General features: G+C 39.8%; 3 protein-coding genes across 3 annotated transcripts in view; 2 read left to right on the top strand and 1 right to left on the bottom strand.

Annotated features, from left to right (window-relative positions):
* The window catches only part of LOC109478345 (ATP-binding cassette sub-family G member 2-like), a 13,429-nt gene extending 4,862 nt beyond the window's left edge, over positions 1-8,567 (top strand). Inside the window, 11 exon segments of the mRNA XM_019779866.1 lie at positions 2,038-2,189; positions 2,482-2,598; positions 2,798-3,006; positions 3,287-3,352; positions 3,698-3,783; positions 3,977-4,066; positions 4,477-4,601; positions 5,369-5,523; positions 5,794-5,883; positions 6,241-6,344; positions 6,685-8,567. Coding sequence (XP_019635425.1) covers positions 2,038-2,189; positions 2,482-2,598; positions 2,798-3,006; positions 3,287-3,352; positions 3,698-3,783; positions 3,977-4,066; positions 4,477-4,601; positions 5,369-5,523; positions 5,794-5,883; positions 6,241-6,344; positions 6,685-6,832 — 1,342 coding nt within the window. The 3' untranslated portion in view covers positions 6,833-8,567.
* Positions 8,568-9,607: 1,040 nt separating this feature from the next.
* Positions 9,608-11,508, top strand: LOC109478248. The gene is made up of 2 exons (XM_019779705.1): positions 9,608-10,363; positions 11,151-11,508. Exons 1-2 carry the CDS (start codon positions 9,608-9,610, stop codon positions 11,481-11,483), a joined length of 1,089 nt encoding a protein of 362 aa, XP_019635264.1. The 3' UTR covers positions 11,484-11,508.
* An 808-nt stretch (positions 11,509-12,316) lies between these two features.
* LOC109478225 (endosomal/lysomomal potassium channel TMEM175-like) lies at positions 12,317-21,722 on the bottom strand. Its single transcript, XM_019779683.1, has 15 exons — positions 21,598-21,722; positions 17,878-17,961; positions 17,717-17,788; positions 17,408-17,500; positions 17,191-17,269; positions 16,925-17,002; positions 16,725-16,779; positions 16,327-16,442; positions 16,018-16,052; positions 15,341-15,403; positions 14,720-14,823; positions 14,292-14,384; positions 13,537-13,600; positions 13,331-13,390; positions 12,317-12,910 (listed from the first exon to the last, which is right to left on the bottom strand). The coding sequence occupies exons 1-15, from the start codon at positions 21,679-21,681 to the stop codon at positions 12,803-12,805; spliced, it is 1,188 nt and encodes a 395-aa protein (XP_019635242.1). The 5' UTR covers positions 21,682-21,722; the 3' UTR covers positions 12,317-12,802.
* Between the last annotated feature and the right edge of the window lie 1,186 nt (positions 21,723-22,908).

Genomic DNA, 22,908 nt, shown 5'->3' with positions numbered 1-22,908 from the left:
CATGGAGTTCGTTTCGGCCCAGGTGTCCAATGAGTCAAGGTCAGTCTGAAGTTTAGTTGGGGTTGACACAGTTCTAACTTCTCCCAGGTTCATGTCATCGACATACTTCCAGTGTGGATTATTAGTATTAGGTTTTGCGTCATTGATCATGGCGAGGAACACCAGTGGGCCCAGTAGAGTACCTTGGGCCACTCCACACGTTAGTGTTTCCCAGCTCGATATAGAGTCCTGATACCTAACACGCTGCCTTCTGTTTGACACAAAACTACAGAGCCAGGGGATCAGTGAGGGTCTTGTGCCCATGGATATAAGTTTGTTAATGGCAGTGGTGTGACAGACTCTATCGAATGCTTTCGAAAAGTCAGTTAGTATTAATGTGCCAACAGTGCTTTTCCTCTCAGCTCCCTCATAGAAGAAATTTAGGAGGTCTATAAGACAATGAGTCGTTGAGCAACGCTTCATGTTACCAAACTGCTTTATGTCTACGTTTGGGAAGATGTCCGAAAAAATCCATGTGCCGATAAAACCCTCACAGATCTTGGCAAACTGTGCGGTCAGTGAGATTGGCCGGATCTTGTTCAAGTCCGCTGGGTATTCCTTAGGCACTGGGATTACTGTGGCATCACGCCACACTTCAGGGACCCTGCCCTCTCTCAATGAAGTGTTTAGTATATCGAGTTAGGGGGGGTGGAGAGTTCGTATGCGAAACTCTTTGATTAATTTGGGTGGGATAAGGTCAGGGGCCAGGGGGCCTTAGATACTTTAACACGTTGTAGTCGTTGATACATGTCCCATGGGTTGATTTGGGGTGGGGTAGGGCTGGTAAGTATGCAGGGAGTCTAGAGTAGTCAAGTGGGGAAGGGCTTGACAAATGGCTGCTAAGTGACTGTTTATTGCTTGAGCTGCTCCTGATGTATTAGTCGGTTCGAATCCAGGTACATGGATTGTTGAACTCGGTCTGGACCAGTTTGCCAAGTGTCTGATCGTTTTGTGCCACTGTGCTGGTTTGGTTTTCTTAAGATGTTCTATGTGGTCAGCATAGTAGTTTTTCTTTGAGGTAGAAATAAGACGGGCAATCTTATTACGAAGGAACTTGTACAGGTGCCTATGGCCATATCTGTGTGCTTCCTGTCTCTTCAGTATTAGGGATTTGACTACTGTAGAGATCCACGGTTTGTCATTATTATGTACTTTAGTGCGTTTTTGTGGGAAGTGCTTGTCCAAGGCAGTATTCAAAGTGTTGTAAAAGGCTGCTGTCTTAGATTCAGCTGAGACTGCAGTTTGGACTTCTAACCATTCGTGAGTTACAATCCACTGGCCAAACTCACGTATCCTGGAATCTGGCATGGGCCGGGACACTACCCATCTAGTCTTATTAGATTTCTTGGGAATACTTTTAGGTTGCCACAGAACAGCACAGTGGTCACTTCTCCCTATGGGACTAGTAACCTCTGGGGTCAGGTAGTACTTCTTAAGGTTTGTGAGGATTACATCTAAGATGGCCTCCCCCCGAGTGGGCGTGGTGACAACTTGGTCTAAGCAGTGGGATAGGGACAGGGTTTTGAAATCTGTTCTATTTAGGGACTCAATTTCAAACTTTAAAATGTTCAACTTGGTAATTGATGTCAATGGCCTAGAGTGGATATTGCTTGCAGTTTCTGTGTGTTCTGCTAGAGGATGTTGCTAATTGTTAGGAGATGCTTCTCACTAAATAACAAGGAACTTTAACTCAAAAACATTAAAATCAATAACGACAACTAACTACTTAATCCTCCTATGTATGTAGTGGTTCTCGATGCAACAGGAAGGATTTCCATCTGGCCCTGTCTGCAGCTGTGTCCAGACAATCCCCTCTCTCTGGATTATTCTCCTCCACGTCTCTTTTGGAAGCCCTCTATTTCTCTTTCCTGTTGGTTGCCATGTTAGGGCAGCTCTTGTTATTGAGTCTAGGGGCGCGCGAAAGACGTGACCAACCAGGCCCATCTGCGCGCTGCAATGGTCAATCAATAACCATATAATTATCAAATTGTTTTTCAGGCTTGCACAGAAAGGCAAGACAATCATCTTTTCCATCCACCAGCCTCGATTCTCCATCTTCCGTCTCTTTGACTCCCTCATGCTGCTGGCTAACGGTGAGGTTGTGTACCATGGTGCAGCTGATCAGGCCTTGGATTACTTTCAGTCTATTGGTGAGTCTAATATGTGACCTTTAGAGGGCAACAAAGTCCCAGTGTTGCAGTCCAAACTATGCAACTGGACATAAATGTACCCCGGGTATATTCAGGAGTACAGTCTGGCTTGCTACACTCAGGTCCTAGAAAGATTTAGACTCGGTCAAAACTCAAATCATCTGGACAGAACTTGCTAATTTGGACCTTTACACTATCTAAATATGCACATATTATATTTGGGTTGACCATTAATCCTTATCTTGCTGCTTCCTTATCTTGTAACCAAATCATGCGATGGTTTTGTATCCAGGCCATGAATGTGAACTTCACAACAACCCAGCTGACTTCTTCCTGGATGTGATCAACGGTGACTCTACGGCTGTGGCAGCTGTCATGAATGATATCGAGAAGGAGGAAAAAATGGAAGGTAATGTTCAAACATGAGTAAAAATGATAACTTCTTTTCAAACATTCAATTTCTTCACTTTAACAGACTTGTGTCATACATGTGTTCTGTGTTCCTTTATCAAAAATAAACACACTCAGATGATTTAACCAGCCAAAAAAGAGGCAGACTGATTTTTTTAAAATCTAATATAATATAATATAATATATTTTTTTTCTAGAACTATCTGTGCAGGTACTGAATGACAACAACAAGAAGGAGAGCACCGACAGCCAAAACAACAGTGCCTTGTTAACCCAACAGTACACAGCCTCCAGGTTCTACCAGGACACCATGGCTCAGCTGGAACCTTTCGTAGAAAAACAGGACACTCTGGGAGCTAAATACACCAAACAGGAAGTCAGCTACAGGACCAATTTCTTCCACCAGGCATGTTACTTGTTGTCTGCAGTTTCTTTTACGTCTGCTAGGGGGTGCTACTGACTATTAGGAAATGTTCTCGCTGTTCATTCCGTTTGTAGACTATCACATTTTTCCTAAAATTCTTTTCTTTCTCACTTTCAACACTTTTTAGGTGGCTGTTGTACTACCAATAAACAGAAAGTGTGTGACACTGTGTTATATTATACCCTGTATTCAAACTTTAATTTAGATAACATAAACTAAAGGCTTCATCGGTAAACTAGCAATGGATGTTTGACCTTTTCAGTGCAAAGTCGTTATCAAGAGAACAGTGAAGAACTTGGTCCGCAACCCACAAGCATCAATTGCCCAGGTTTGTCAATTTTTTCTAGGAAAATTTCATAGTAATCATTACACAGTAATACATTTATTAGTCTTTTTGCTACCTTCCGCAGGACAATACTAACTAGGTTTATTTCCCATTGATTGGCGGTGCTACAATGGGAAGACGTGACAAATTGTAGATACATTTGTATCCACCCTTGCCATGGCTAATGTTTGAAGTAGACTTTCAAACCCATACATACAATTTATTTACTATGAGCAATTTACATTATTTTATTCACAAGTTTCCACTTGTTAACTGCTACTTCCCACAATTGAATTTGGATTAAGATATTATGTAATCAATATTGGAAACATATAATTTCTCTCTCAGGTCACGTTAAACATCATATTTGCTCTGATCATCGGCATCATCTACCTTCAAATAGATGCCAGTGCTTCCACGGGTGTACAGAACAGGTCAGTACAGCACTGTGATAAATTGGTACTACTCAACTGAGGTGAGTAGTACCAATGCTTTTTCAAGTACATGTACCTTATAATGCAATGGTGCAACACAGCATTCTTTACAGATCAAATATACTATAGTTATAGCTCCCCCTACTGAAAGATCTGCTTGGAGATTACCCTAACATGTCTTCTGTCCATGTAGGTCTGGTGTGTTCTTTTTCCTGGCCACCAACATGATGTTTGGCAGTTTGTCTGCTGTGGACCTTTTTGCCAGAGAAAGGCAAATCTTTGTGTAAGTTTTTTTAACAAACTTTCATTTTTAAAGCACTAGTACATTGATTTTTTAGTGTTCTTTTTCATTAAGAAATTGAGTTTTCTTTTTTCTTGCAACAAATATGATGTTTGGCAATGTGTCAGCTGTGGCCATTTTTGCAAATTTTTATGTAAGATTTTTGGCATGATTTTTATTATTTTTTATCAAACAATTTTTGGTCTACTTTTTGGAAGGGCCTTTTTTCTTTTTCAAAACTTTTATGTATTTTATCCAAGTTGAACTTAGATAAAAATAACAAGAACTTCTTGTTATTTTTTGTTGCTAACATTTTCAGTGACTAAAACTGTTACTGGTGGTAAACCTTTTTCTATGTTAAGAAAATAATAGGGCCTAATTGATAGCTAAATTGTGTTTTGAACTTGGTGCAGCCATGAGTCAGCTAGTGGGTACTACCGGGTCTCTACTTACTTCTTCTCCAAGATGTTCTGTGATGTCATCCCCATGAGACTCATCCCTGTTTCCATCTTCGGCATCATCGCATACTGGATGATTGGTAGGGACATTGTCAAGTTCCTCAGTAGCGTGCGTAGTCCAGTGGTCAGCGATCCTGCTTCTGGACTAAGAGGTTGGGAGTTCGAATCCCGGCTGTTGTCGCTCACCCGACATGCACGCTACTATTTAGGGTCGCAGTCCTTAGGATGGGACATTAAGCCGTGGTCCACTGTTCATTGCGCTTGTCGAAAAGAGCTGGGGGGATTTCCCCGGTACAATGAACCTGTAAATACTATATCTGTAGTTTAGTGTCTGTCTTCTCTGTCACGACCAGTGGAAGATTAGCTCTTCAATGAGCTAAACTGGTTCGAGATAACTCTCTCTCTCTCCCTTTAATTAATAGTAAAGTACCATTTTGTCACACCATGAACGTAAAAATTGTCAGGAACCTCACTGAAAAGCTTTTCTTTCATTGGTCCTAATAGGAAAGAGTCTTTCATAATTGACAGCTGATACAGGTTCATAGTGAAGAGTGGGACACGGCTTAATGTTTGTTGATTCAATCAAAGATCTCATCAGTTTGACCATTTATGTAATTATCCAGTCATTGTCATTTAAAAAACCCTACAGGCCCTGATAATGACATATTTTATCATATTTAGCATCACTACCATAATTCTTCCTTTATCACTAAAGAAGATAGGATTGTCATTTGGGGCATGTTAACTTTGTATACACTACTTTGTGAAGCTGCTAATTCATTTATTACTCTGACCAATAGCAATTAAGGCTGTTGTTTTAATCACTTTATAAAATACACGTTTCCAGGGTTACGACCAGAGGCCGGTGCTTTTTTCTTCTTCCTCCTGACGTTGTTCAGCACCACTATGGCAGCCTCCAGCATCGCGTTTGCCATCAGTGCCACCACACCCATCTTTCAGGTCGCACAGATCTTCATCACTCTGGCTTTCATCTTCATGCTGGTAAGGGTTTTGGTTTAGGCCTAGGAAAAAAAATGTTGTGTTTCCTGTTTCTCAACCGACCCTAGAAAAACCTGCTAACCCTAGCCTTTTTTTTGTGTGGACTCCTGCATGGAACATGAATTTTCCATCTCTTATCAATAATTGTTGCCATGTCATCATTGCTGACAATATTATGATAAATGTGACTCCTTATCAATTCAGATAAGGACTATTCTATAAGTGAGTTGTTTTGAATGTATGTTTGATGAATTCTCTACTATGTTTCCTCAGCTGATGGGAGGTTTCCTGGTTAACCTGGGTTCAGTAGGACCCTGGATCAACTGGCTGAAGTACTTCAGTATTGTCAGATACTGTATAAATGTAAGTACATGTACATCGCATAATTAGTTAATGTACCTCTCACAGAATTACAGCAGGATATACATGTACTCTCCTTTTCTATACCAACCCTTATAAACATTGTGGTTTTAAACATTTTTTCTCTACCATTCTTGTATTTGTCACAAATATCTTCATACACATCTAACTTGCACTGTGACTCTTTTAAGTTCTCCTGGACTGTGGGTTATGCTGATAGTCTAAAACATTGAGCATGATCTGTCCTTGGTGCTGAATTAGCAGTTTTTTTAACCAAAGTGGCTTTTTTTTTCATAACATTCAACTGCTGCAAACTTTTTTCGTCTATAAGAGCCTTTATGTGATATACTTTTTTTACAGGGCCTAACCATTCCGGAGTTCCGTGACCGTCTGTTCTGTGATGCCAGTAACATCACCAGTACTGCCGCTCCTGTTGGGGAGCCCAATGCTATAGGTTCTGTCTGGTAAGAATACTTCATATACCGACATAGACATGACTTGACTCTAGCATTAGAATAACTAGAACTGCAGGAATATGTCTGAATCTATTCGAATGTTACTTATGGGTACGGAAGTCTTGTTTTGAGTGCACATGAGGCCTATTCGCAAATAAAAGGTCAACACTCCGTCTGTAGTTTCCAAATGTCGGAAAAGATATCTTCTACAACAGGCAAAATTCTGATGCAATGTTGACCAAAAGCCAAGAAAAAACGTGAAAAATGGGGGTTGCAGGCGCAGTACGTTCTGCCAACGTGCTTAGTAGGCAATATAGTGTAATAACAGTTGTATGCTCTTCTCTTTCAGTGTATCTGGTAACACCTACATGGACGTACAGGAGATTGACTACAGTCTGTTTGGACAGTGGAGTAACATGCTGGGTCTGTGGGGCATCATGGTCATCTGTCTCACTCTGTGTTATATCCAGCTCAGGAGGATCAAGAAACTCAAGTAGATACATGAAGAAATCAGTAGAATACTACACAGTGCCACACCATATCGCCAGAGGTACCAGCCTGACCGCGGATCACTGGAGGACCGGAGGGGTATCCGATCCGCGGGAGGGCTGGGAGGGTGATGCGGAATACACCGTGTGGGATTTTGAAATATTTGTCATACCCACCCGAGAAAACAGATGTTTCAATGCAAAATGTTCCAAAATTTGGTGTATCTAAACAAAAAGTGTAATGGCATCAAGTGACAAGCCCATGCAACTTCCAAATTTGGTGTTCAAAGTTTTGACACTCGGTGCGTGCAAAACGCGTTTGGGTTCTTCTATGAAACATTCTGAAGCCTGTGTGATAACAAAAGACAATCCCGGGCCTTATCGCTAGTTATGACACGGCCGGAACACATTGAATCTTCAATTGAAAATCTTTGATGAAAGGAACTTGGTATGGTACAGTAGGACAAGGCTAAAGTTATAAGCTGCCTTTAACACTTTCGTGTTATTGTTGGTCTTTGTAGAATGAACCAAAATAGCATGAAAGTCTTCTTTCAAAGTTTACAGAAAAAGAAAATGTAATTTATTTTTTAAACCAAACAAAGTGAATGAGAACATGCAATGAAACAGGAATCATGACTTTATACTTTACCTCATCATGCGATCACATTCCCAGGGTTGTTTGTTTCTGCATATTTGCAAAGGAAAGTTTCTTCTTCATTGTTGTTGTTTATTCTTTTTTCAATAAAATTGCTGTAGGGAAGCAATCATTAGTGAGCCACAGCTAGAAAAGACTGATACAAGGCTACGTACATGTTATAATGTCATGTTAAAAGCAAAGGTTTAGGATTAGGATGTAAATTTTTAAACAGAATCGACTTAAACTTGAGCCATTCCATTACTCGAGAACTATGCAAATAATAATGAGGTGAATTTTTAGCAGAAAATATGGCAATTCTTCTACAATCCACAGGGTATTAGGCATATATTAATTAATTAATATTTTGTACTTCAGTAACATTCTATTATTCAAGATATTCTCTGGCAAATATGTATTTACCATAAATTATGGTGATAAGTTGCATTTTATGTAATGTTTGGTTATTTAATTTTACCATATACTTCTCATGTCCACATTTATGTCGACACAAAATAGTTGCAAATTGTATCATGCATGTTTAAAGGTTTTGGGAACTTTGTAATATTGTATATTTTCTGTGTATCAAGAAAAGGAACAGAATCTATGACATATTCTGGACTTTTCCAAACATTGTCTACTGTAACAGCAGTATTAGAGTAAGTCTTCTTTCATACTTCAATACTTAATGAAACATATCGATAAACATCTATGCAGTTGATACTGTTAGTATTGATACACTATGCAGTTGAGGCCATTGATAATCTATGCAATAAATGAACAATACTGACAAGTTCACAAAACGCAATGCTATGATATAGCATGTTATACAATGACAATGAAGTTCATTGCATTTTCATGCCCAATGGGATCATTGTCATTATACAAATCAGTGAATGGTAAAAATTTAGCAACAACTATCCAAAGATGTTTTTAAATTTATAAAGTCTATAATACACATATTTTTCTGAATATCTCATTACACACAGCCTTTGGACTATGATTATTAGAGAAAGATGTATATCTATATTAAATGTATTCGGAACTATATTCAAATGTATTATTTTAGGGATATGTGTTACATAAGTCTAATTTACGAGCTGGAAATGGTGTGTCAGCATACTGAAATATTTTGTTGAACTTGCTGGGGTTATTTGATAATAATAAAGACATTTTTATCAAATTGTTACCTTCAGGTTTTGAAGCATTGTTTTGGGTGTGATAATGATGATGTGTATGGGCGGGTGTGCTTCTCTGTTGTTATTTGCAATTGTGAACAACATAAATCGAGATATGTTAGGTGGATTTTTGCTAGGTTCGTATGTGGATATGATGTGGGCAAAACAAATGTTCAATTGTGCACCTGTGGCTTTATCAGGGCACAACGTTTTGCTATGGATTCGGACCTGGAATCTTTTTAAATTCTTACTCTACAACTTTAATCAACTTGCCACATGCACCATTTTTAAGTCGTTTGAGGGCATTTTCGTCCAAAAGACGTCAATGACAATGAACTGAATTGCATATTCACGCCCAACTTGAGCCAAATGCACTTTGTTAGGTAACTGAGTTACAAGGGTAGAAACAAGTTCTACATTACTGTGCTACGTCTATATTTACAAGATCCCTTCTCTCTTTTTAAAAACAAGCATGAGCAAATATATATAGTTCATCAATACTACGTATACGACAATGATGAGGTGTATTTCAGGTAATCCTAGCTACTGTGGTGACCTATTGAACCCATGGCACGTATATACGGACCCTGTTACCACGCAACACACCCTGCGGCGTGCCAACAAAGAGTGAGGGGTCGACTGTATTAATCTCTCTAAGGTAGGTGCATAACTGCATGTACTGTGTTCCAATAGTAGTAGATATAAGTTTACAAAAGACTTTTATTAATGGTAGCATCGTCTACTGCACACAGGGGCCTCAGAAGCTCGGTATTTTAAGTATTGAAAGACTTTCTTTAAATGAGACGTGACTAATTAAATACACACTATAATGGGCCATAGTGGAGGTCCTATTGGTCAATGAGTAACCTTCAACTAGTTCACCAGTATAGTCAGGTACACTCATTAAGCCTCTCTTGTTTGTGCTGTTGTATCGTTAAGTTCCTTGCCTGTATTCTACAGAATAGCTACAGTATGGCGGACACGAACACAGGCGACCCACGGAACTTACTGAAGCTCAACAGGCAGTTATTAGTCAGAGACATCCGTTCTACTGAGCCCATACTGGACAACCTGCTCCAGCATAAGGATATTACAGAAGAGGAGCGAGACGAAATACGGGGAAATACAACGCCCCAAGACAAGGCACGAACACTCTTGGACATTGTCTCCACGAAGGGTAAGAAGGCGTACTATCACTTCCGCGAGGCCTTAAAGACAGTGTATCCTCACTTGGAAGAAGTCTTACACCGTTGCCCCTTGCACAACGCGCGGCTGAAGCTGTACTGTGAGGTTTGTGAATGTCTGATATGTTTGGACTGTAAGAGTCTACACGGGACGCACGCCGCGACTTCTGTGTTGGCAGTCGCCGATGAAGTCAGGTCGGGCTTCGCCTCTTACGTTCGGGAGAATCGGAGAAAGCTGACGGCTAAACACGGCAAGGACATCAGCTTGCTCGACAGGAAACACCTGACGGTGTGGGCAGAGACCAGAGCGGCACACCTGCAAGCACAGGTCACCCGGCGGATCGAACAGGAGAAACAGTGGTTTATCGGGAGGTTATATCAACGGCCAGGCTCGGCTGTCTCTAGCGTGGCAGAGTCAACCAACTTGGACCGGACTACGAGTCAAGAAGAACCGCCCAACAACTTGGACCGAACTACGAGTCTAGAACAACCGCCAAACGACAAGGAAGTACAGTGCCGGGAGACATGGGCGGAACATGCACTTGTAAGTTGTACAAATATTGAATATACATGTACTGATGGGATGTAACTTGTACGATATGTAGAAAAACTAGATACACTGCCTGCCTATAAATTATAAGACTTCCAAGTCTTACAGATTCAATGATGTGACCGCACCAGGATATTTCATTCATTCTTCTTTTCCTGCTTTTAGTTTTAACAAACGCGGGTTGATACTATTCTTGGTTTTCCTGCGTGGCACGCGTAAAGAGTCTGTTTGCCAAACGCGATCGGTATTTGGGGACTTTTGTTCGCTCCATGTTTTCGCTGCAGAAAATATGCACAGTCATGCATGGCATAAAGTCCACTTACTCTCTATAGGCAGTTCCAAGTATATGATTGGTTATTGGTGTTTTTCCGCTTGACTTTCGAACCTTAAGTATTAAACAGCGTTTTTTTGTTTCCTGGAAACAGCAATAAGGAAGTACTCCCCATTGTGGCCTTTCAAGCAGCTTGAATAGTGAATTGACCCCATAGATACATGCATAAATACATAAACATTCCAGACTAGTCTCTGACCAAAAACAAAAGGCATGGACAGATTAGCATAATAGTTAATACCGGTCACCTTTTCGAACAGGTTCAGATATTTTTCTTAACTGTTTTCAAAGTAAGAATTATATCAAACCGTGCAGGATGATCGGGATAGTATTTTCTTGATCGGAATAATGAAGAAAATACTACATTTTGTACCTGCAACTTACAGTTTCTGGAAATCCAACCTTGTGGTCAAATTTACCGACTAATGTATCTTCCTGTTCTACTTTCAGTGCCAAGTGATCCACTGTAAGGTGTGTATTAACATCGGGAAGGTAGCGGAGGTTATCCACGAGAACCCCTGGCTTCCCCGGGACGACCAGCGGCTGCTACAGAGGGTCATGACGCTGGTGCTAGAGGAACCACGCCAGGTCCTCTGGTACGACGCCGAGATTACCGTCCACGGCAGGAAGATATCAGGGCTGAAATTCACCGCAGGCGACAAGACGAACAAGTACTTCGTGCATCTAGCAGACATCGCCAAACCACGTAGCGTGTGCGAAGGAAAGAAATGGCGTAAAACACAATACGCCGACGTTTTGATATGGTCTGAGGTGACAGAATAACACTTGTAACTCCGGATTGAAACTTCTTAAATTACCCTTTTTGTTGGTTTATGTTTACTGAGCAAATCACGCTTATTTACGGTATTGCGAGCAAACAAACAAACTTTAACGGCACAACGTTAACGTTCGAATTATTGCATTTGGCTTCTTGTCTTATAAAAGTTACGTTATTCAAAAGGACGAGCTGCTTATGCTTTCCCCCCTATCATGATGCATTTTTGCGGTGAATATAATCATTTCATTTCATTTAGTACCATCGTTAAGTCCAAATGACACGACTTGACTTTTACTTAACTCTGCTTTTACTTGTACACTTTGGTACTTTCCGTGCAGTGTATACAATCAGTATCTACATGCTGTAAGATAATTATCGCTGTTTCTCACAAGTATTTGCAGTCTTAACGCAATTTTTGACATCAGGATACAGATTCATTCATGAGAAAACAGACAAGGCACACTAAAGTTGGAAAAACACCCTTTTAATAGTTACAGTCCAAATATTTACAGCAAAGCTTAGCAACCATGTACTTCCATGAAAACAGCAAATTACACCCAGATATATATGCATGACTTGTGTGAACTTTAACTACCAGACCGGTCACATGCCCTTCAGAGCAGAAGAAAGATGGCGGATCATTTGAATTGGAAGCTTCTCTACAAGATCAAATTTTAAATAGTGAGTAATAATTCATTAACCAATCCAATTCAAAGAATAGTGTCATCGAGTTATGATGATAATAACTTTAAACGGATTATTGAGATAAAATGCAAGTAATAACAAACTATAAACGTTAACAACTATAGCTATCATCAATACAATAGCAACAGCATGGTAATATATGACCAGCATTTATAAGATACACCTAAGGTATACTTTGTGCCCGGACTACACACTATTTCTCTCTGCTAGATATCTCATAGAGTAAAAAAAATTATATATTACAGAACCCCTTTGAATTCAGGAAGCTAGAAGTGTTAATGATAATTAATGATCCATGCAACGAAAGATACAATCTGCCAAATTGATAACATTGAATATAATTCATGCAACGAACTTCAATAGAAGCTCCTGAATTACTACAACCATTTCCCAAATTACCATATATTATTCAACCATATCTTCAGTCACTGACGAAAGCTAGTGGATACTAGCTGAAATGTCTGACGTTTTCAAACTCATATCCAGTTGCTTGAGTAACTGATATCGCATTACCTGGATGTCTAACCTTCATCGACGCATATCATCTATAACTCTGTATTTTTTATCTGACATCTCCTCCCTTGCTTTGCATACCTGCACCAGAAGCGGGGCAGCAAGTTCACACAGCAGTGATCTCGTTCCCGTGATCTATGTTGTTCTCCTTCGCGGCGAGATGAGACCTCTCTGGGGTTTCTTCATCCGACGACCGTTTTCTGTCCTCTACCCTCTAAAAAAAGCCGTTCATATCAATATGTGTAATATCTTTTTTTAAAGGTCTTGATATATTGTAGTAAATACACAATATTAAAGTAAAAAGGTTATATTTGCAAAGCAAAATGCGTAATGTTTACCTTCGCATATGGTCTGATCTGTTAATCCTCACTCAAACACATTCATATATAGTCTGACAGGAGTCTTAATCCCCCATGCTATAAAATTGCAACATGATGTAACCCGATACTAGTTACCATGGTGACAGACCTCTGGTTCAGGTCATTCCACCAGTAAACATAACAAGTTTCATTGCTATAGAGTTAATTATACATGATTGTACTTTATAGCCACCGAGTCATATACGATTAAATGCAATACCGCCTTGCGACTTTTATGTGAACTACAGGATCCGTAATTCACACTACCGCCTTACCTGCACACAGTTCCTGATAATCTTGATGATGATGAACACGGCTGGGGTGGAAATTTGTACCTGTGGCAGCAAATTATAAAATGTTCTAAAACCTCATCAAAGGTAATTTTCTTCAACCAAAGAGGTCATTATGAATAAATTCATATTGTCTTTAATGCCTATCAAAGAAAGGTTAAGTACAAAGAAGTCTGCCAATAAATGCATACCCAGTTGATAACTTCCGAGTCGAATTGCCAAGATGGTACGAAACACAAGAAGAACAACAGCACACTAGAAAAGAAAATGATAGATATATAAGCAACCCCATATCTACAATAGTATACATGGACGTAGGACAAGTTGAATTTAAAATAAATAACATACATTCTAACCGTCGCACAAGCGATACGTCCTGTGTAGATAACCCAAAATGCATGTAGCTGTGAAGGCTCTTTACAAGTCAAGCACCTTAAAGGCATCTAAGTATACGCGATTTCAGGGCAGCAAAACTGGAAATAGTTTGAATAAGGCAATCTTTGTTGTGATATTCTTGGACATATACTGCTCCTCATTAGCACACTTGAGTCAGTATTTCATACTTCGGGCTTTTAAAACTGCAGAAACAAGTCCCGAGATGAGTCCTTTATTTTCTTGGTGGTATCCTAACAGTCAGCCCAGAGCCCTTCCAGTAACTAATTTTCGTCAGAATTTTTAAAAATATTTGCTCCATGAAGGTCAATATACATTGGGACAATGTGGTTTAAACCCATCATGTAGATAAATGACTAGAATATTGGCTTTGGAAAAGTCGGTTTTCCAAGCTCTAAAAACTGCACTGAATGCCTTTAAACAATGACCTTAGACCACAGTGAGTGCATCACAATACTCGTGCGCAGTCGGAACTGCATGGTCGATATCTTACTGCCATGTATCATTAGCACTCTAACAGTAACGCCAAAGGTTGCACACAGAAGATACCTACCTGATGATCGGATACACACACAGCCTAGTCAACATGAACGTGTTCATGTATTTGTCTTTGTCGACATCAACAAAACGGTGGAGCAGCTTCGACCTCCGGACGAAACAGATGCATAGTGTCATAACATCAATACGTATCTTGAACATTAAAAAGTGTTTTTATATTGCTTTGTGTATCTCTCTTTAGGATTAGCACAATAGCAGTGTCCACGTTTAAAAGGCGTTCTATAACAGATCAGGCATCTTGATACCTTTGACACATTGTTGACGCCACACTTCAAAGAAGCAATTCAACGTGGCAAGCCTCACTGGGTCAGTCTACTAAGGAAGACCAGAGTGATCAAACGTTTTAACTCTAAACATGTAACTACCAACACAGATGAACTTTCATGATTGTCAACGCTAAGTTCAACGTAAAGTACAACTTACTGGTTTTTCATGATGACGATCCACATGACCAGGTGCCAGATGCTAGACAGCAGCACCGTGCAGGCGTTCAGCTGTACAGCTAGGGCAGCATCACCTGCTGACACCTGCGGACAAGATACACAGTTTGCGACAGTCCCATGGGCAGGGCTGAAAATTAAAGGTGGTCCAATGCCCACTGACCACTAGAATTTAGACTGGGACAACTAAAAATTTTGAAACTTCTTGACATTTTTTGGTACAATTGAAAAATAATCAACATTAGAATGTCAGCCCTTCTTTTGTTTATCAGGCACACGTCCCGGCTTTTGGATACAGAAAAGTCCTCCCGAATTTAGTGCGCCTGGGAGTGAACATAAGCAAAATTAAGCTTCAAGTTGAAGTCATACAATACTTCCCCATAAACAGATTGGGACAGGCCTCGCTTCGGGACAATTGGAATTTATTTTTGGGAGGACAGTGCATGCGCAGGGAAAATAGAAAAAAATAATAATTTCGAGGCCTGCTGTATTAAAAAGCAAACGGATCATTTGCAAGGCTTTCGGTGTAACACACCAGGTCGTATCTTGTTTGCCATAGAGGCTGATAGAAATCTATTGTGCAACAACAATAAATGCAGCATACGTCTTTTCCGAATTCTCCGGTAATCTTGAAGACAATTGGAAGCAGTCCAGCAAACATGAGAGCCTACAGGTGAAAACAATGGAGATATATTTGTTATATTTTACCTTCTGTACGATCTAAAAACCAGATGTATATGGAATCTATCTCAAATATACGAGATATCAAAAGAAAAAAAAAAGACAAGATAGTCAGGGATGGGAGCTGAATGAAAAAAAAATATGTATAGTCCGGATCTTACTGACCAGCTTGTTGAAGAACTGTAGAAGGTGATTCTCTGCGAATATGCGCTGTAACATGAAGGGGAAAATTTTTTTTATTTTTTTTAATTTGTTCCAACATGTAATCACCAGACGTGGTGACGACACACTCAACTTATATTAATGCCGCCACCAACACAGGGACAAATACATGACAGGACAATACTCATTTACACCTGAGCTAAGTGAGGAAAGTCGTGTAAAGTGCCTTTCCCAAGGGCACAAGATCGGTGGCATGTCAGGACTCTAACCCGGGACTCTCAGTTCCGAGTCGCGCACTCTGCCGGGGAAAAATTTACTATTATGTTTGATTTTAGTATGGTATGTAAGCATATAGTCTCTATAAGCCAAGAAGGCCAGCTCTTACATGACTATCACCATGAGTAATTCTTTATTGAGAATGTGTAAAACCAAACTTACGTAGAAGATTGAGTGGTGGAGATACCACAGCATGCCTAACAAGGACAAGACAATATTCATAAAGTTTGCATTTTACAAAATTATATAAGTCGTTCATTTCAACAATAACACCTACATTGTAAATATAGGGACGGACTCCAATGTATTAATGTACGAAACTCCAGGAAATACTATTAGAATATAGATAATGTTCTCCTGTTTGTCATGGTATGCTATCATTTTGATCTTATAATCATTCCATCTATCTGTTCATCGCTTTTTCGTACTACACATGTTGAAGACAATGTATATGGTTTATAGGAGACTTACATATGGTGATGAATGTGCCGGCATACGACATGAACACATGCTGGTCGTGTTTCAGGGCTGAGATCAGGTCACCATGCTTCGCGATGTCCTCGTCCTTAGATGGGACGTTCTCCACACTGTTATTAATAAATCGCAAATTACCAATAAAAGTGTCCCATAAAAGGTATAAAACATTTTACCCCATTTAGCCATTTAGCAAAAATGCTTCAGTCGGACGAAGGTCGATGTTTATTTTGCTTCATTAATTATTAGAAAAAAAATATAGTTAGGATATGCCTTAAAAGAGACGGTCAAAAACAATATGTCCAATTATCTCAAGAGACCAAGCAATAGTTAAGTTGATGAAAATGAATGAAAATGGAAACATGAAGAAGTTAACAAATGTTATCAGTATTTACCATATGTCCAAGATAATTAGTGTGGCAATGATTGCATAGACGCCGTCACTGTAGACTGAAGATTTAAAATAACAAAAGCATTGTTTATTGTCACGCCAATCACCAGAAATCAAATACTAGTAATGTAAAAACTTTATTTATAAAGCAGCCAAACGTTTACAAAGCGGAACCGCTGTAAGATACAGCCTATGACAACTCACCCTTGGTTCTGAGGGGATCAGACCTCTCTACTACAAGGCGTGAAGGAGAGAAGACTTTAGATCCAGCTTCTCCGTTTCCTTCGAAGAAAAAAACCAAATGTTTAAATCAGTACCTCACGAACCGTGATAGTGATAAGGAAGAGATAGAGAGAAAGAGAGAGAGGGGTAGAGATTAAAAACGGAAAAATCTGACACATGAAAAAATTTGACGGAAGAAGGAATAGTTTTGATGAACGTTAACACAATGATAACATGCAGCACCAAACCTTTTGCGAAGTAGTAGATAGATATGATGACTTGGCGCAGCAGTGGTTCCAACAGAAGCATCACTAACAAGGCCCAGGCCTCAAAATAGAAAAAAAGAAACAACATGAAAACATTCTGATGAAAAATAACACGGGCTTCCATCGAGAAATTAAGGTACTGTTTGCCAAGATCTGAAACGAGAATATTACAAGAACTAATGTATGAAATTGTTCTCACGGCTTCAATTGCAATCCAGGCAACCCCACCAGCAACAACTGCGATGATGGGCTTTCCCAGTACCATTAACATCGTTCGACATCGCTTGGATTTCTGAGGAAAAAATGTGAATATCTACAGTTAGATCGTCCACTCATACCAGTATCTCCGGGTAGCAAGGGCGGAGTTAGAAAGCGTGTCATTTCTAATCAACGAAAGATGTTGTTCATTTTTATATGACGTTAAACGTTTTTTTTTTTAAATAATGTGGAATAAGAATAAGACATCACCATACAAATGTTTGTGTTTTGGATCAGTACGTATACTCACAATTTCACCATATCTTGCCTCGTCTTCTTCGAGTAGGTTCGGCCTGGTGTAGGCCTGCCATGCTATCCCAGCCTGTATGGACGTAGTAATATAGTATCATAATGCAAGGATACACACAGCCATATAACACATGTAAAAGAATGGCTGATTAATGTAATTACCATGAGAGCTCCGGCTATGGTGATGCTGGAACAGAACAACACCACTGCAAGTGGCTCCCGGGGATGTTCCGCAAACATCAAGAACTAAAAAAAAAGTCAAGAAGCAAATATGTCATCATTTTTACTTAAGTTCATATACTGCTAGACATCCCTTACAATTAAGTAATAATGTAATTTGATTCAATCTTATTTGCAACAAAAGCAAACAGGCTTGCCACTTCCACTGAAGCAAATCACCCTTTCTTCCTCCATTCACCATCTCTTAGGAGGAAGTTCCACACTGAAAGCTTCTTTCCTATTCGCTATGGAATAAGCTACCACGTAATTGTTTCCCATATAGGTATAACCTGAAACTTTTCAAGTCTAAGGTCAACAAACATCTGTCCTCACTGGCTGTACAGTAACCAAAACATTTTGAGTGGCTCTCATGCGCTTTGTTTTGTAGTGAATCATGAAGTAAATAAAAAAGGCTATATCATAATGCTGTTAAGTCTAAACGGTTGCTATTGATAAATACGATTAAAGTCAGTTCAGCATGGATCTCAAATCAAGGTGGACTTGTCCAAAATACCATTATGCACGGAGGAAAGAGACGAACATACCGAAAATGGGAGGAAAGTTGACGCCATCAAAACTCCCTAAGATCACACGACACATGTAAAAAAAAACATTGAGAAACATATTCCATTTTAGTAAAGGCTATTCTTATCATTCAATTGAATCTTATTGAATTTTATTACTTGCAGATAAACGCTGATACCAGTAACTTCATCATTGGTCCCACAAACTACTCCATTGTATATCATTTATGTGTCTTCCCCATTTTTTAGAGAAAAAAAAAATGTCATTACCAAATTCAGAAGAATGATCGACTCGTTGACTTTTTCGATGTATCCGAACAACCTGTAATGTATCAAGAACAAGGCGAAGTAGTTTGTCAGTATCTGCCATTGCAATTTTATGGAAGCATAAACTCCAGTACATAAAATGCAAAGTAGAATTGTGCGTTGCATGTGCCACTTCATTTGGAGTTGAACATTGTCTTGAATGGTCAAACGTTACCCAATTGCGTACCAAACGTTGAAATAATAATAAATGATAGTAATAATAATATTAATAACAGAGAGACGCGTTTAACACAACCGAGTCTTTTTTCAGCCGACGTTTCGGTAACCGTCTGTCACCTTTCTCAGGTGTACATTTCTCAATATTGTAGGTTTGGGAATGCATCAACAGCAGCGACACCTGTGCTGTAGTACAATGTGAACCAGTCAAAATTCCCTGAGGAAGGTGACAGACGGTCACCGAAACGTCGGCTGAATAAAAGACTTGGTTGTGTAGAAAGAGTCTCTTTACTCAATAACAGAAATGATAAAGACGTCATGCTGATAAGCCAGGCATGTTCTTACGTGGTGTGGGTACTCCATGTTGAAGCTACGATCACAAACGTAGTGGCGTACACAAGGATCTTGAACCAAATGGACTTCAATCCCTCCAGGAAGTCCTATAACGTACATTTTCAACATATTCTAGTCAGTAAAATTGTTAAGTAGACATTGCTATACAATTGCACTTGCTTTCCTCTGTTTCTTCTTCCTCTTCTTCTTCTCCAAACAAATAAGGTCAATGACCTGAACGAAACGTCTGTCACCATGGTAACTAGTGTTGAGTTACATCATGTTGCAATTTTATAGCAGGAGGGATTTAAGACTCCTGTCACCATATACATGAATGTGTTTGAGTAAGATAAACAGAGAAGACCATATGCGAAGGTACTAAACATTATGCTTTGCAAATGTTACCTTTCTTGTTTCTTTCTTTTTCTTGAGATAGCTTTTTTATGTGCAACTAGTTATATGAGCATATTATTTCTGCGTTAACCTCGAGTAACCTACACTAAAGCACTAAATCAACACTATTGTTGTCTTTAGACCTGTGATTTAGAACATATCCCTAGGGTAGCAAGTCATTTCAAACAGCAACAACAGTTAGAAAGTGTTCAAGTGTTGTTATTATGTATTCCCTAGCATTGGAATTTAGTTGTTGTACAAATCTATAACACTTCAGTCCTGCAATATATGCCACAATGTTTAGTTTAACCTACTTGAGTGTTATAATCCGTGACTTAAATGGATACTATTTCGCTGAAGTCAGCAAAGTCTAGACTATCTAACACTAACAGCACCATTTACGGAGAATGTAAAATCTGGTACGGGGGCAACGACCTGGACTAGACAACAATCCAACGCTCTACGAGGATAACTGAAAGGTATTTGTGAACCGAGGCATGTCATTATCCTACAGAACAACCAGGCCTTACTACTGTAGGTGAAAATGTGGGCCTGCATGGGGGGAGGTGGCAGGGCTCCCCGACAACGCTCTACGCTAAATCTAAAGAGCCATTCACGTAAACGCGCTGAATTCATGAAACTTCCCCATTACGTTTCACGATAAATTCCGGGTAGGTACAACGCATTACGTAGAATCAAATTACGCTCATTACGCTCTATGTAGAGTTCACACGGCCGATTACGCTCTACGGAAAAGGTCATGCAGACCCCCGAAAATGTGTTGCAAGTAAAGGTGGCTAACCACAAATTATGTCCAGTCACTGCACAATATAAATACGCACCAGAAACGCATAACCTTTAGTACGTTCTCTTAGCTTGGTTTGGTGATTGTTTGCTAAATATAGATACTATCGATCATATTTCATAGCTTCTTGGTCGTCATTTTGTTTGGACGGGTTTCCATTGACGATGCGTTTTTATTCATATGATCAACTTTGTAAATCAGTAGCCTGTTTCTTGCACATCCATTTATAATAAATGAAATCAATGAAGATTATAGGCATTACCTCACTACTGTTGATCTCCTCCACTGTTTCTCCGCCCAGTGGTACGATCTGTATACAGGCATGATCAAAACATTAGTGTTCTGCATATCCATATCTGCATGTACAAATATAATAATAAAGAATTAACAACTATTGAGTTGGGCTGTATATTCGCGAGGCGTGAGGCCCGCATGACACAACAAGCTGTCATAAATAAAGACTTTACTTCGCTTAAGAACAGGAACTGCAGCTTTGCAAACTCTTCCTATTCTTCAATGATGATATGATTACAGGTAGTAGAATGTGAAGAGAAAAGGAAAGGTGCCTCTAGGCTACAATCATTACTGCACGATTTGGTACACGGGACATTTTCCTATGGGGCTTGTCCTTGGGCGCGTTCATAGGTCAGTGTTTTGTTGACTGTTTTGAGAGGAAACACAACGAATTTCGCTATTTCACATGCACATTGGTAGCAGCATATATATAACAACTACTTATGTGCATCATGTGTTCAATTCTCAGTCTTTGTTCTCACATTTTGCAACGTTACGAAGAAGCGAGAAGAAACAGTGTCCACAAACTAGAATAAACACAGCGCTTTCTAGCTTCTTTATATGTACTTAGACTATTGTGCCCTTATTTTTGAGAACTTTATTTAGGACGATTGGTAAAATGTACATTTGAGGTTATCATTAATTCATTGATGTCAATCACAACTCAGGAGACTGCATACATGACAACATCAAAGCAAACCCGCGTCCAATATTTGACACCAATTAAATGACTTTGCACGGTGCACGTATGCATAAGACATTGTACAGAATGACGTCAACTAAATTTTACATAAACCAGTTAACTGCCTGACCAATGAAATCACGTCTCACCATGATCGTGGTGATGATTGAGAAGACAGCATCGCTGTAGGACAGCAGTCTCTCGGACGAGCTGATATGCTGGTCCCGCGCCATGTTGCTGTCGCCCTTGCTGTCGTCCCCGTCAGACAACCAGAGCCGGTTAGATCAAAAGTTCGGCTGACCTTCGGATTTAACAAAAGCGCCTCCAGGACTAGCAAGCTTGCAATAAGTCAGAAGTGCTTTTTTTTTACCTGAAACTAACCTGTTTAACAATACTGAAAAACCAACATGGAGTTTTTCTAGTGCTGCGCCGGGACCTAAAAGAGGGTGTGTGCAATTAGTTCAAACTGAACTCTGACCTTTGGCGCGTCTTTACCTGAAAGCTACTGCCATAGTATCTTTAGTACCATACTAGTGCTTACGTCGGATATCAAAAGTGTGCGTCGACATACACTATAGTGTATGTTTGGCGCGTTGAGTTATATATGATCTCCATTATGAATGAATATAACGAGAACATTTTATTAAAAGCCATGCCGATAAAGAAGAAAAATACACATATTAGGCTCAACCTTTAAGTTATCTTAAACCAAGTTTACCTTCACCATGTCGGACCAGTTGGTAATAAAATAACTTGAAGTAACGCCCCGTGTAAGTTTTGAAAAAAATATACACAAACATTTTATGCAATCCAATAAGCGTACAATCCAATAAGTGCACGTAAGAGTACATTGTGACATAACAGTGCATTTCATATCTATTCAGCTTGTTCATGCGATTCCAGCTTATCAAAATATACAGAACGGAACATCCTGAAGTCGACGTTACACTCTGTTACCTAAGGCCTAATTTGTTAAACGTCAGAGGTTTGCTGAATCGAACGTAACTTTTCCCAGAAAATCTGACAATGACCTTCGGCCTACTTTGCTACACGTCAGAGGTTGGCTGAATCTGACAATGACCTTCTGCCTAAATTGTTACACCCAAAAGGTTCGCTGAATCGAATGTAACTTTTCCCCGAAAATCTACCCTATTGTTCAGAAGAGGGCTCGGTGACCTGAGAACACCGACCGATCCCACCGACCGATCCCTACAATAGCGCAGTCTGTGAGAGAGAACCGGTCGTACTGCCGCCGTACGTGAGGCCACACTGATTTGATTCTAAGGATGACATCCGCACGCGCCTTGATTTTTGCCTGTTCCCAAAAAATCACCTCCTCCGATCCGAGGCTCTGGCCTGGGTTCCTCCGTAGTCAATGGTAGCCAGCAACCGTAGGGAGCCGGTGGTAGCTACGGAGGAAGGCACCCAGGCTGCTGAAGCTTCATGGAACTCAAGACCCA

The sequence above is a fragment of the Branchiostoma belcheri genome, unplaced genomic scaffold (genome assembly GCF_001625305.1).
Source record: "Branchiostoma belcheri isolate BF01 breed outbred unplaced genomic scaffold, Haploidv18h27 scaffold43, whole genome shotgun sequence".
NCBI lineage: Eukaryota > Metazoa > Chordata > Leptocardii > Amphioxiformes > Branchiostomatidae > Branchiostoma > Branchiostoma belcheri.
The sequence above is the reverse complement of the archived record's forward strand: the minus strand, read 5'-3'. Positions and strand labels throughout refer to the sequence as shown.

What these genes read in the sequence shown, in the direction of transcription:
- LOC109478248 (XM_019779705.1), top strand. Translation starts at nt 9,608, where the DNA reads ATGGCGGACACGAACACAGGCGACCCACGGAACTTACTGAAGCTCAAC. An exon ending in CATGGGCGGAACATGCACTT is followed by an intron (nt 10,364 to 11,150) that starts GTAAGTTGTACA and finishes TTCTACTTTCAG; the next exon opens with TGCCAAGTGATCCACTGTAA.
- LOC109478225 (XM_019779683.1), bottom strand. Translation starts at nt 21,681, where the DNA reads ATGGCGCGGGACCAGCATATCAGCTCGTCCGAGAGACTGCTGTCCTAC. An exon ending in TGATCCCCTCAGAACCAAGG is followed by an intron (nt 16,780 to 16,924) that starts GTGAGTTGTCAT and finishes TTAAATCTTCAG; the next exon opens with TCTACAGTGACGGCGTCTAT. An exon ending in CGGCACATTCATCACCATAT is followed by an intron (nt 16,053 to 16,326) that starts GTAAGTCTCCTA and finishes TGTCCTTGTTAG; the next exon opens with GCATGCTGTGGTATCTCCAC.